This window comes from Lepisosteus platostomus, chromosome 2 (genome assembly GCF_059453375.1).
Source record: "Lepisosteus platostomus isolate fLepPlt1 chromosome 2, fLepPlt1.hap1, whole genome shotgun sequence".
In the NCBI taxonomy this organism is placed as follows: Eukaryota; Metazoa; Chordata; class Actinopteri; order Semionotiformes; family Lepisosteidae; genus Lepisosteus; species Lepisosteus platostomus.
Genome location: NC_142612.1, coordinates 32,525,458 through 32,540,325, shown reverse-complemented (window position 1 = coordinate 32,540,325; position 14,868 = coordinate 32,525,458). Strand labels below are relative to the sequence as shown.

Below are 14,868 nucleotides of genomic sequence, written 5' to 3'. Positions count from 1 at the left end.
TTTTCTGTTATCTATCGCGCTTCCCTGTGCTTACAAGATCGGCAGTGTTCCAAATTCACACACATCTTCCTACCTCCCTATTTACTAAAGATAAGTGCTTTTAACACAAAAGCACGCATTCCTATACAGTTTAACGGTATAAAATTACATAGTAGCCCTTGTGTCCAGTATTCTTCCAATCCAGTTCAAACTAGTTCTGAATGTCCACCTCATAAAATATTGCAGCTTCTGCAAGAAAAGTGTGTACAAAGTTCACAGAGACCCTCTCAACACAGGAGGTGGAATCAGGTGCATCCTTCTTGTCTGCTCCATCCTGTGTTGGTTGCTACAAGGGAGAATATGGCTTCTGAACTGCAGTCCGCTCTGGTATTCTCCTCTCCTGAGGCAGTGACATAGCAGAGGCTCAGTAAGGGTTTAACCATAGTGCTGATGTCAGGGTTCCTCAATGAGCTCTGTCCTGCCCGGTGTCTGGTTATGACAGCCTGAGGGTAGGAGCTGAATGCCCTTGTGTCATGTCCAGGTTGTTATCTGCTGAGTGGTTTGGCAGGTGGTGTCATTTGATTATTTCTCTATTTCAGATGAAATATGCTGTGTAAGCTTTTTACAGCATACTAATGGCATAGCCACCCAGGGACACCCTGACAGCCCACGCTGAGGACTGTGATCATGTGCCTTATCCCAGATTTTCAAAACAACATGGCCATTTCAAATTTAATCCTTAAACTACATAACGCCAGCTGACAACAAATTTCAAACAGCATTTTGAAAGTAACCACGATCTATAAGATCTAAAAAAAAAAATGCTGGTCCTGGAGGCAAGTCTGGTGTGGCTAGACAGATTTTTGTAAATTGAAAAGTGGATGGCATTTGTTTTAATTTAATGGCGAATGACCTCCTGCTTGTGGCCGAAATTTTCTCAACAGGTCACCTTTGCTAATAAGTATTAGCCTCAGTAAATTTGCATTGTAATTTTTGGTTATGCTTTTGCTTTGAAGTTTTCCTCAAGCTGTATGGAGGTTTAGCTCACTGCCTTGTGTGTTTTCCTCGTGGACATGTGGTGGTTGGCACTGACATGTCACAGCTCTTGGGTCCTGCGTTCATTTCCAGCCTGGCTCACCTTCTGTGTGGAGTTTGCATGGTCTCCTTGTGTTCACGTTCCAGCTTGCTCACTAGGACAATTGGCGACCTCTAAATTCTCTCATCTAAAGTTATGCTTGTGTGTGTGCGCCTGCACCCTGTGATGGACTGCCATCCTCTTCAACGTGTAGCCAGGGCCTTGCCAGGAATAAGTAGCCTCTGATGATGCAAGAATGATTTACAGCAATGAACTCTCACAAGCTGACATTGACATGGGCTCTTAGGTTAAATGATTGAATTCCTGAAAGATAAGCATGAATCAGCATCTGAAGTCAATTCTTTCCCTTTGTTTCAGGACAAGGACTTCCTGAAGCCTTTACTTCACAAAATTCACGTTAACCCTCCGGCAGAAGTCTCCACGTCTCTCAAAGTGTACCAGGGCCATACTCTGGAGAAGACCTACATGGGCGAAGACTTCTTCTGGGCCATCACCCCAATGGCGGGAGACTATGTTCTCTTTAAATTTGACAGGCCCGTCAATATTGAGAGGTGACTAGAATATACAGTATATCTTGTGTGTTGTGGAGGTGTGGTATCAGTGATCTTCTAATGAAGTGAAACCAGGGGAAACGGACACACTAACTAAATAACACTAAGATAAACAACAGTGGTGTTCACTCACAATGAGCAGAACATAGCTATATCTCTCAGAGCTCTAGCTAAGCAGACCTCTCTGTACACAACTGGGCTACTTACTTACTGGCTCCAGAATGAAATTCTCTTCCAAAAATTCCCACTTCTCTAAGGTGTCCACTGGTCGTTTATCAGTCACCTGCTTCCTCACTCCCTTTTCACTCTGTTCTAGTGCATAACAGAAGTTCTGCCAGCTGGAAGCCTCTGCATCCTCTGCACCCATCCTGGGTTTAATAGTCACCCAGCCAATCATCTTTCACCAATTGGTCAGGTGACAGAGGAAGGCAGGTCATTTCCCATTGCTTTCTGGGAAATGTGGTTCTGAGTGGAGCCTGCATCTTGTTTCTACTTACTGCTCTTTTATAATATATACTGTACAGCAGAATTGTCCAGTTATTTTGAGTGAAACACATCCAACTCTTTTCTCTAAGTACTGAAAGGTGGGTCAGCACTGTAGATCCAGAATTTTTAAGTCACCTGTGAGCTGGGTCCTAACAACTTTTTTTTAACTTGGTTTATTTAAAAATGTTTATCATCGATTACATGTACATCCGTGCGCAACAGGACATATTAACTATATGCTCAGTTCTCTGTGGCCCTCCAGGACCAGGAGAGCATATCACTTACATAAGCTGTTCAACTAGTGTACAGAAGAGAGCCCTTTGGCACTTTACCTTTCATACCAAAGGCACTAATTGCAGGCAGTAATCATCTGTCAGCTCATGACCCAGCAGACTGGCTCTCCACAGGCCTAGGTATGTTGTTGTTCATTAAGAATGGTTGCAGACAAGAGAAGGCCATTTAGCCCATCTAGCCTGTTTGGTACTTTGTAGCTTAATTGATCTCTTCCAGCTGTTTTCTTGAAAGAAACTATTGTATCGACTTCAGCAAGGCTTGGTAGTTTCCATACACCCATGTTCCTGACTCCCACAACTCTTTGGGTAAAGACGTGCCTCCTGTTCTCTGTTTTAAATGCTCTTCCAACTGAGACGTGTTGGCTTTGGCACCTCCAGGGCCCAGCCTTTGTTGTTTTTTTCTTTTTAAATATTCTCATGATCATTCACTCTTTCTTTACTAAAACCTTCTAAAACCCTTTGGTCAGCCTGGTTCTGCTGCCTGCACGTTTCTCTAAGAAGATTCTAAATTCTGGCATTTGTAGAATGGAAATATGCAGAAAATGTAGAAATTCATTGTGGTGTCCTGTTTTCTTATTTCCATCCAGAGCTGTTTCAGGGCTGTTATGTAATTACCATTACTTGTTTGAAAAGGGAAAGAAATCGCTGCAATTAGACTGTCCCTGGAGGTCTCCCAGCTTTTAAGTTCCTGTACTTCTGTTTTGGCTGGGATGCCTGAGGATTATGTTGTGAGAAAAAGGAGGAGTGGAAAATGTTCTTGTGAGAATGAATTCCGCATCAACAGTGCAGCAGAGACCTTTTACTTGTGTGTGTGTGTGTGTGTATAGTATGACTACTGTAACATGAGCAGGGCCTGGTTACTCTCTGAAGACAGATATTCCATCAGCAAAAAGTTTTTTTTACAAATCTCAAGGGATAAAGAGTTAAGTGTTTTTTGAAAGTTGAAAAGATTGACGTTTCCAGTTTGTGAACTGTTCGGTCCATTTGTCTGTAAGAGTACTTTAAAAAAATAAATGTAATGAACTTTAAAGACTGTGGTGCTAAAGAGATGATTCCTGAAGTTGCAGGAATTACAAGATTCCTGGGTTGCTGATTACAAGATTGCAGTAATTCGGATGACTGTCTTATTTTGATGCTCTTATGTATGTAGCCTTATTGACCTGTAGGTTATAGTACTGTACCTTCCTCAGGTGTAAGAACTCCTTTCTAGATGAAAGAGGCTGATAGGAGTATTGGGAAGGCTAGCTCATCTTTTTAAAATCTTTTTAAAGAGGAAACCACCTCTTTATGTTACTGAATAGTACAGAGTAGGCTACAGTTAACTTTTTGCTTATTATAACCAAGGGATAAAAACTTTCAATATGAAGAGTCAAGGGAGCCGTTCCAGATCTTAATGGATTTTTTATGTATGTGATCTTGGAACAGAGAATTGCAATACAGGGGAGTGGGAATAGGGTCTAAGGAGTATGTGGTGGGATTTATTTCAGGTACCCGCTGAGACTGTGCAAGGTGAGATGTTCTAAAGTTGAAAGTGTATGAACTAAGCTCTGAAGTGGAGCTATAAGATGCAGGCTGGCCTCTGATTTTATGATTTTTAGACCACAAAAGCTCAGAAGATTGATTGCACTGGTCAGTACAGTATGTAAGAGTATTGCTCTTAACTTGATTCAGGAGATGAATTGAAGAAAACCTTTTCCCTTCTAACTTAGTGGTTAATGCAGTACTGTAGTACTGATGGTGTTGCTTGAATGCATGTCAATGAGATAGGCATTCTCTGATCACGAGGTTTAACAGAGAAGCGTTGATTGCTGTACTAACCAGAGTGATACTGTACAGACACGAGTCTTCTTGACTTTTACCAGAGCTGAGGAATTTATTATGTCCCCCACTGCGGATTTGTAAAGTATAATGGAGTCCTTGGGTCTAAATTGGCCGAGGGTAATGGAAAATCTGAATGAACAGGCCTCATGTTGAGAAACTTGACTGGATAATTAACAAAGAGCTACAGTAGATGATCCTGAATGCCTATTTCAAGAACAGGAGGGTCACTAACAGGCCGATCACAGGTGATGAAGAGCGTTCGCCCTTTGCTATGAGTGATAAAGCAAAGCCAAAACACGTAGGAGAGCGCAGAAATCTGCTGTAACAGAACAGAGTGTCAATACAAATGTAAAATTTTCCTATACCTTACCTTAGTTCCCCATTAATTAAAATGCTGAAGAATTTTCTGACTTCTTCCTCTGATCTGCTGTGCAGTGGGGCTGGTGGTGCAGAATGCCCTCTGTGTGTCACCCAGGTGGGGCTACTGGTGCAGAATGCCCTCTGTGTGTCACCCAGGTGGGGCTGATCAAGTTGGATCAATTAGGTCCCTTCCTATATGCAAAATGCTTTAGATACGTCTTTGAGGATTAAATGCAGTATATTAATTATTAAAAACATTTATTCAGTACCTAAAAGCTGTGTATTTTATTTTACTGAAGACATAGAATGATAAAATTCTTCTGATGTACATATAAAGTAAAACAATTGCTGCTGTCAAACAGCAATCAACGATAAACACCCCCCCACCCCCACTCTTCCCCTGATGGATATTTTCTATTCATTAGTCATTGCTGTTTGGATTTCCAGGCTGCACCGGGGATGCTGAAACTGTAAAGGCCCGCTCTGAGTACAAATCAATTGATCATTAGCTCCATCATTAAAGTGTTGCCAGGTGCCTTTTAACGAGTTGATTTAAACATGCGCCGCTGCCCCGCGGGTGTGGGAGCTCCTGCGGAGTGAGGGGCCTCACAAGAGGGCAGAGAGCACTTTCTGAAAGGGGCTGTTGAGTCCTAGAAGGTGAAGTCTGCAGGAAGAATGAGAACTCATGTGGCTCCTGTCTCCGTGGCGTTTGGACTCCCACCTCAGAATCCAAAAACTGATTTTCAGAGATCTCAAACGTTTATGTTCAGCTGAATCATGTGCAAGTCATTCTAACTTATCTTCTGTTAGACTGTGACTTGGGACATGTAGTTTTCTGTACAAAATTGGACCTGCTTTATTAAAGATGGTGAATTTCATGATTTCACAAAAACCTTTTCTAGAGTTTTTTTTAGGGATTGGAGTACAGGAGGCCAACTTGCTGTGGCCTTGAGATCTTTGGTCCTTCCAGTTATATTTTAAAAGGGGCACTTCAGGGTTTGAAGCCACAGAACAAACCAAATACCGCAATTATTGTAAGCCTTGTGCAGCATCTCGCTCTGTGGTAATATATAATAATAAACTCATATTTATATAGCGCCTTTAAAAGGGGCATTTCAGTGCACATAAATATATCATTGATAAAGCTTCTATATGTAAAGCTTTAGACAGTAGGGTGTTTTTATATGGGAGCATATATTGGGTTAATTTTACTTCTTTGAAAACGTTCTGCCCCCTTCAGTTCCAACTTGATTTCCAGCTGTGAGGAAAGCAGTAACTGCAGTATTTGCTATAGTGTCTCACCCAGGGTCGAAACACGACGTCTCGCTAGGTGGAAGCTGACAAGCTGCGGCGCCGTTTGAAATGAATCTTATCTGCAGTCGGAAGCATCCTCCGAGGCAGAACCGCACGAGGACCCCAGACTGGCCCTTAAGGAGTGTAAACGCCCCCACACCCCGTCTCCGCCACTCACTGGTGGCAGGACAAGTTGGAGCAGGAGTCACAGCCAGAGCCAGACTGGCCTCCTAGCGATGCCACTTCAAATGCTTCCCTTTAATGAGAGACGGCTGTGATCTGAATAACATCGTCAAATCGCACTCCAGAAAGGAGTGTCATGTGTCAAGCAAAATGCATCAAGGGCACCATGATGGTGGTATTTTAGATTTTATTATTGGGCGCACTTAAAATACATGTTGTTCTTCAAAGGGTTGAAAAGTCATTGATTTCCCCCCGTTCGGGGACTCGTTAATCCAGGTGCAGGGCTTTAAATGTCACAGCCGCGATTCTCTTGCAGCTTTTAAAGGGCAGGAGAGCGTGGGGAGCTGCAGGCCAAGGTGGAAAGCAAGAAGGTTGCAGCGCAGTGGGCACGTCACTGGCTCAAATACTCGAGCGACCGAGATGGAAACAAACGTTTGATTTGACACCGGAAAATCTTTAATGCCTCTCTTAAAAAAAAAAGGGAAAATGGGTTTTATGGATACGACGAGTGCTGCACAGCAAGTTGGTATTAAAAAGCACTGGGATTCCTGCCAGCCCGCTGGAAGACTCCTGGAGCCATGATGTTTAAATCAATTATCATTAGTTTCCAAACACCAGACCTTGCTTACAGTGCGACTGGTGTAATAGAAAAAGCTGCAGGGTCCTGTTAGTGGATTGATGGTCTGGTTATAAAAGATCCATTATAAACAGTGAGTGCCATTCGTGTAGGTGAGCCTATCATTTTGGCAGTGTACTGTAATGGCTAGTCTAGGGCAGGTGCTGAAGCATGCTGTAGTGGTCACCAGAGCTTGGGCTGAGTGCCACTGTCTTTTGCAGTAATTTCTGCCCTTACATTTAATAACCAGCCCGTATCGGAGCTGGAGATGATGGCTGGGATTGATTGCATCGTTTTCACGGGTACTTGGCTGTGGCTTGCTTCCTTCCTTACTGGTTTGTTCAGTATCATCAGCTTGGCTCAGCTGATTGTGAGCGTTGTACAGCATTAAACTTTCACCCTGCAAAACTAATGATCTTTAGAATTCATGTTTTAATATATTTTATGTTTTCAAAAGGCCTTTTCTGTGTTAAAACATCGGGAGCCGTTAAAACTGAAATTACAGTATAAATCTAAGAAGAGCTTATAAACAGTTCCCTTCCTTCTCCCTCTTTCTCCGTCTACTATTGGGACACCTGAAGATAATTCTGACCCACAGCTATCAGAAAAAACAGAAGTAGTGGAGTTTGTTTTGCGGGATTTTTGATTATGCGATTATATTAGCATGCCCTAGACAGACTGTAACAATCAGTCTTTAAAAATGATACATACATGGAACTTGAGTTTGCCTCTCTGCTTGAACACTAAACCCTTCAATGTTTTGGCTACGCTGCTATTGACGAGGATTGAAGAATTCAGAATGTTTGTTTTTTCTCAGACATCAGAGCTGCATGTTTCTAACGTTTCAAACATCACTTTGTCTTTTGTCAGCTTTTTGGCTGGATTTTCTCTTTCTTCATGCAAAGTTGCAAAGTTTTGTATACAGCTTTGGTTAAGGATTGGGAGGTTCAAACTCATTAAATTCTTCGAATGATAGGTTGCTCTCTGAAATCTGTTTCAGCTTTGCAAGACAATAGCGTTTTCTCCTTTTAACCTGTGTGTATGCCTATATATGTATGTGCCTTTGAAAAACTCATAGCGAATGTTTAATTGGACAGTATTTGAAGGTGTGGCCCGTCAGGACTATGTATCATAGTCCTGGGACAACACCTGAACCTTGGCTGTTTGTTTCACAGGTACCTGTTCCGCAGTGGAAACCCAGAGCATCCTGGAGACAAGATCCAAAACACCACTGTGGAAATCATGCCCGTCTCGGTAGGAAACACCAGCGAGCTTCGGGATTATTTTAGATGTCTGAGCCCTCGTTGTCTGAAGAGAGTGGAAGGACTGCACAGGCATTCTGACCACTTACAGCTGAATCCGAAGTGTAAATATAAAAGAAGTGACTAACAAATCTGACAGCGAAAGGCTCTTCAATGTCCTGGAAATGTCAGGATGGAGAGTTCCTGGCTCTCTGTAAGACAGGCATGAAGAAAATCATAACAGTTTAAAAAATGTTATTGAACACACTGCAGTACAATGCAATGAAATGAAATGAAACCACAGAATTGTGGTTTCTAGTTCTTAACTGTTGACGTCATTGTTATACATGTTTAATACAGTAAACCCAAGTTTTTTTTAAAAATGTTGTCTTAAGGGTAAATATTGATGTGGTCAATATTAATATGACCATAAATAGCTTTAGCTATTTCAGGATGCTACCAGATCAGAAAATCCTGATCAGTTAATCATCAGTTATTGATCACTTAAATTCAAACAACATGGATCAATTTAAATGTGATCAGTTAAATGTTTGATTTGAAAATGAGGAATTTTAGGTCTTATTTTAGAAAAAAAATGAAAACATTGTGGCTCTTAAGGACTAGCATTATTGTAACTGAAGAAGATACTATATTAACAGATCAGTAAAGTAGAGACGTTTCTAGTCTGAGATTTTCTGTTGGATAACCAGACTGGGCTCTCCAGGACCAGATCTCCAGGGTTGGAGGTCTTTGAATTAATGAATTAGAAGATGGCAGATTTTAAGCCATCTGGGGTTAATATTTTTAGGTTTGTTTTAGGAGTAACTGATTTAATAGGAGAACTTCCTGAATACACACACATTCTGTGTCTTGATCATCTTAAACTTGCAGCCAAAACTCTCCTTGGCTGCAGGGGATGTCGCAATTTTGTGTTTAGTTAGTCACAGGCTGGTGAGCAAAACGGTGGCCTCTCCCTTCCTCTCACTCTGAAATGCAAGAGCGCTTTGTTCTTGTTTGACGGCAGTAACCCCAGCTGGCGCAGATGCAGAATTCCTGACTTAACTGGACAGTGAGTTTGCCCATGAGTTATCCTAACTGGCACTAAAGAGTTTTGTTTTTTTCCTTTAAAACAAATAAAAACTCATGGATCCTCAACAGAGTGTAACACAACCTTGAGGCAGGTGCTCGGTTTGATTATCCGGTATGTGCCTCTGTGCTGCTGACCTGTACTTAAAATTCCCAATCACTTTGCCAATCCATGGCCAATCGTGAGCGAAGAGGAAGTGAGAGTGTTACATTTTGTACTTCCGGGTCACAGGTCTACTTCTGGGTCAAACCACTTGGCTAGGCATGGTAGAATAGGCATAGATAAGGCACTGACTACTGATTCTGAACTGTCCTTTGAATGGAATGTCTCTGTTTCTCAGGAAGCTGGACTGGAGACCAAAGATAAATCCAAACGAACAGAAGACCGCTTCTACAGAATCGGTAAGCATAAAAGGGTTTCTTGGTTTGTGAGTGGAACTAAATGTTGACTGTGAGGTGCCAATGTTCCAGTAGTAACTTAAAACAAATCATGGTGATACGCTGCTAGAAATGTAAAGCTCTGTCTTCTCGTTGAGTTTTCTTTTTTGGCCAAGGTACACAACACCTTCCTGGCTGCAGAGCCTGTAGACCTCTGGTCCTTCTCTGCTCTTAATGACAATAATTGAGCTGATCATTAGCTTAACAGGAGCGGTTTAACACTTGTCAGCTGTGGATGTAAACACTCCCGCTGGGCTCTGGTCCTGGGAGGTTATGCACCTGTGGTTTGGCTCAGGGGTTTCCACCTCTGGTCCTGGGGACCCCCACACCTGTGGCTTTATCTTCCAGCCGAACGTTTGCCTGCATAGTTGAACCCTTAATTACCCTAATTAGAGGATCCCTTTGAATTCTTTGTTTTCAGTTGCCAAATATGTTGGCGGTTGCCTTTTTATCACGTTTCAGAATTTCAAGCCAAAATGGAGCACATGCAAGTTCAATGAAATAAAGAGCACAGCTGGAATAAAATTCAGCAGGTGAGAAACGGCCTCAAGGACCAGGGCTTGGAGCCCCCAGTCTACCTCTTCACTGGAGTTGATCTCATCTATCCCAGGGCCAGTCAATGAAAGAGCCACACACTTCTCTTACAGTCTAGAGGAGTCCATTCGGCCGGTCTAGCCCATGTAGTCGTTGGTAGCTAATGGATCCAAGGATCCAGACGCTTCTTGAAAGAGCTTTGCTGCAGATTCCAACCACTCTTTGTGTAAAGATGTGTCCAGTCCGGACTGGAGGATCTCATCCAGCCGTTTCTTGACATAAACTGGGGAACCGTCTTCACCAGCATGCTTGGTAGCCCATTCCATGCTCGCATCGCCCTCGAACCTTTGCCCTCCTGTTCAGATTTCCTCTCCATTGTGTGGTACTGGATTGGAAAAGCCAATGCCAATAATTACGAGCAGTCCAGATTAAAGAAATAGCTACACCTGCATGTATTGCTGCCCGCTACCGGTCTGGAATCGACGTCGTTGTCCTCTACCTGGAGGCCGGCGCCAGGAGGTTGAACCGCAGACTGTGATGGTGCGAGAGCTGGGCTGCCCGGGCGGTGCCGACGCTGAGTGGGGACTCTGTGTGCTTTCTCTTCAGGGCAGTTTGAGAACGGGGTGGCAGAGGGCACCGTGGACTCCAGGTTTAACCCCGTGGCAGCGCTGCGCTTGAATGTGCTCCGGGATTCGGCCGTGTGGGCCATTCTGAGCGAGGTGAGAGCCTGCTGTGGTGCCGCAGCCAGGAGTAAATATTGCACGGCACTGCCGGGAAGTGGCACTAAACAAAGTGCCGTTTTCCTCTTTAATTATAAACTCAGTAAGGATAATGGCCTCTTCTGATGTTTTTGAACTTTATTATAAATATTAACAGGTCTGTATTCCTACAGTCAATTCCACAGCCTAGAAAAAAATACATTTGGTCCAATTAATGAAAAAGTAATGAAAGCCCACAATCTTACTTTTTCTTAAGCTGCTGTTGGTTTACCAACCTCATTTGTGAATGAATTTCTGTCTGCCCTGTGCGGTCTAGGCACTGAAATGCACCGTTTCCTCTCATGGGGGAAAAGTACAATATTTGAATGTTGCCATTGTGTGAAAAGTGAGATAATCCTGTGCCACTAAGTCGGTATGTCAGTTGGGAACCAAGGCTCTCTTACATTGACAGCCTGCGAGGTTCATTTATACTGCTGGGCATTTATTGCAAAAGTGTGAGTGAAGTAATTTACTTAAGGGCAGAACGGTGGCGTCCTGCCTGAGATTTGAACCCACAACCCTCCAGTGAGGAGGCTGGAGTCCTGCTCCACTCCTCGGCCTTTATTTTGTTCTCTGGGGAAGACTCTTGCATGTAGATATATAGGGAAGCTGGTAACTGTCCTTCCGTTTTGGGAACAGATGGCCAAATCTGTGAAAATGCACTTGATCGACATTTGTTTTTCACAGCTCGTACACACAGTGTAACGCCTGCTTCCTTTCTTGTTTCCTGTCAGATCCACATCAAAAGAGTGTCAGGCTAACAGCCCTCGCTGGTGTGAGACAGTTCCGCGCTGCCCTTTGTGAACAGAGGCCTCGCTGCAAGCAGCAGCAGAGCCAGTGGAAGGACATCTGGCACTTTCCTGTCTCTGGGAACGAAGGACGCTCTGAGTCTACCTCTTGTGAATACTACTGTACAGCAGTTCCCCAGCCCCCCACTGGAAACCTAACGCACATTCCCACACCAAACCAGGTCACCTAAACCGCCAGCAGGAAGTGCAGAAAATACCCAGAGTGCTCCAGCCACCTTGACGCGCAGCTTGTTCTGAGAAGCCCAGGCTGGGAGGGTAGGTGTCGCTTTTCTGGGGCACGCTGCAGTTGAACGAGCCACAAGGTGGTCCAGAAATCTCCACCAGAGTACGCCAGCTCCGTGACGGAGGTGACAGTCTGTCCCGGGTCTCCTGTCCTCTCAGGACAGGGCGGTGTGCCTGTATTCTACACCAGTCTCCAAACACAAACTGTTTGGGATGAACCCTCTGGAGCCAGAGCCAAACACCGCTAAGAAACAATAAGCCAGCAGCTGTTCAGTTCATTCCACAAAGGGGAACCAACAAATAATCACACTGTGCAGTTTTCTGTGTTGTGAGGCTAATGACCTGTGTCATCCATGAATCAAGCAGTGTGCTTCAGGTGGGCGTGTTTGAGTTTCTCTGTTGCTTTTTCTGAGAACATTGTGCCAAGCGCTCCTTCAACTTCATAACCCCTCACAAATGGTTGCTTTTCGTTATTAGAGGGGAAGCTTGATTCTTGTTATGCAAAAGTCCATTCGAGACCATGAGGTCGCTTAGCTGGAGTAAATTTAATTTAGCTGCCCGTTTTGCTTCTGTTTTTTACACAATAAAGAATTGTCTGATACCTTCATTCTCAGTCTAGAATGCTAGCATCGGGTTTGAAAATTAAATGTGTTACGTGTTGGTATTCGCATTGTCGTCTGCTGTGCGAATCAACTTTGTGGTTACTGAACTCGTCGGTCACCCAGGCACAGAAGAGGCTTCTCTCCAGCCACCTGGATGTGTCCAGGGCGTCTGAGAGCCTGGCTGGGAAGTATTGTTCACTGGGCCCACACAGCTAAAAGGTTTAGAATAATGGAAACACTTTCACCAGCTTTGTTTAATGTATTTATATAAGGAAAACTGGATCCGCATTGCAAATGTTGTAATGTTTTATATACATATAAATGAAACCAGATTTCGAACCGTAATAATATGCTGACAACTATATATTCCCATTTTTGGATGTTTCTTCAAAAGTGCTCTCAAAACATCTTTTTAAAAGCTTGGTTGATGATGTCAGTCATGATGGTGAAACAGCTCAAGCAGAAACTGACTGAAAATCACATGGAAAAAAAATGATTAAATGACTGAAATATGTGCAACACAAGACATTTTCACTTCACTTCTCCCTTTCTTAGATGTAATGAAATTGAAAAGAGGGCGAGACTTTTAACAGTGGCATCTGTCCCGAGCACGTTCAGTTCTAAGTCGAACTGTCCCGCTATATCAGTCTTGTGGCTTCCCGGCCTGTTTTCAGGCTATGAAATCTTAAACCGATCGCCATCGCCGTGAATGAAAAGCAAAAACTAGTGTGAACATTTAAACGTTTATGTGATGTCAGTTCGGTTATTTGTTGCCGCTGGTGAATTCCAAGCACTGGGAGCAGTCTCGGAGCTTCCTGTGACCCAGTTCCGTGAGCGGTTCAGAGACAGGCAAGTACTGGGCTCCAGACACAAAGAGCTTCGAATGGTAGTCAGCACACTGAATTCAGGAATGCATCTTCTCAGACATGTTGCAGTGTTAGATAATATAAATCATACATACTTTTCAAAAGCAATTGTTGTATAAACCTGGATTAAAAAGGTTTGTTGAATAGTAGTGCTATATGTACTTCAGTTTACCTCTGTGTAGAGTATCTGTAAAGCTTCTTTCTCCATTCATTTGAAGGGATATATTATAAAGGATGAAGGTTAATTTATTATCAATACACATACATTTGTGTGTGTGAAATTTGTAAAGGTAGAGCTTTTCCTTTTTTACAAATGTCAAAATTTATTTATTTTTGTTTAAAACAAAGGATGTACTGCCATTTCAGAATCCGTTTGGGTGAATTTTCTTGAATTTGTACAAATAAAAGCGTCCTTTTTAGCGCTGAAGGCATATTTTAAAAGTGTGTGCCTTAATCGTCCAATTTCTGATGCAGTTTATCTTTTTAAACTGAAAAGAATGTTTTCACTCAAATGAGAAACAGCAGTTAGATCAAAATTGATATGCGGCCCAAATAACATTTACATAGGCTTGCAGTTTCATTTCTATTATAACAGTGCAGTACTTTAATATTTTTCATACAGGAAATATTTGTATGTGCCCAGAGTTATAGAAATATTAGTGATTTTTAGACCAAATGGCTAGTTTGTGTTCCATACAACTACAATCATCTTATAAAGCTGACAAATGTTCATGCCATTCCAGGTACATGCCTTGTTTTAAAAACGTGCAATTAAATAAAAATAAACGCCTTAAAATGTTGTTAAACTGTTCGGCAGAGTGTAAAACGTAGTCTTGGTGTTGTTTTTGAATTGTACTGTTAATTATCTGACCAGATTAAGTTATAGCATTAGCCTGTGAGGCTTCCCTGCTTTTGGAACAACGGGGAAGAGTTCGAATATGATCCAATGGGCAGTTAATGGGTTATGATAACAAGAGTAGGTAGTGTATACTAAGCGCTGGGATAGCTGCCTTTGATATTTATTCTTTGTTTTTTGGAACTAAATAAAGGACTATCATTCCAGAATAAGAATTTCCCCTCCAAGGCAGATATTGAATCTTATATCGAGGCACATGCATTAACAACAGTTCGTTTGCGTTTATTACATAGGTTTGTTGGCAAATAATTTTCAGCATTTAAAGGAAGTCTGCCTGTTATAAACATCCACAGTTTGTGCCTTCATCTGTTTCATCTTGTATCACAGATTTACGTGGCTATTATTGAAATAAAACTTGACCTTGGTACAATGCTGGTCTTTAATTTTTTTTTCCCCTTGAAGAGCACTTTCACTTTCATCCTGTGTGATAAGACATATTGGCTTGTTAAACACGGAAAAGCAGAGTCTCCACAAGGGAGGGTTATAATTCCTCTTTACTTTCATTAGCCTTCGAATGATTTTTCCAGAGGGCAGCCCAGTGGCTCATGGGAACATTAGAAGGGTTACAGACGAGAGAAGATCATTGGGTCCGTCTAGCTATTTGGTTGATATTAGCTAATTCATCTGAGAATTTCAGCCATCTTTTTCTTAAAAGACACCAGAGTATCAGGTTCAACCACATGGCTGGGGAGTTCCACACTCCCACCACCCTTTGTGT

At 42.6% G+C, this 14,868-nt stretch overlaps 1 protein-coding gene across 1 annotated transcript in view; it reads left to right on the top strand.

Annotated features, from left to right (window-relative positions):
• Positions 1–14,520, top strand: part of mgat4a (alpha-1,3-mannosyl-glycoprotein 4-beta-N-acetylglucosaminyltransferase A) — a 69,681-nt gene extending 55,161 nt beyond the window's left edge. Inside the window, exons 12-16 of the mRNA XM_088605717.1 lie at positions 1,433–1,626; positions 7,854–7,932; positions 9,347–9,407; positions 10,584–10,696; positions 11,470–14,520. Coding sequence (XP_088461843.1) covers positions 1,433–1,626; positions 7,854–7,932; positions 9,347–9,407; positions 10,584–10,696; positions 11,470–11,496 — 474 coding nt within the window. The 3' untranslated portion in view covers positions 11,497–14,520. The remainder of the gene's footprint in view (positions 1–1,432; positions 1,627–7,853; positions 7,933–9,346; positions 9,408–10,583; positions 10,697–11,469) is intronic.
• Positions 14,521–14,868: the final 348 nt, after the last annotated feature.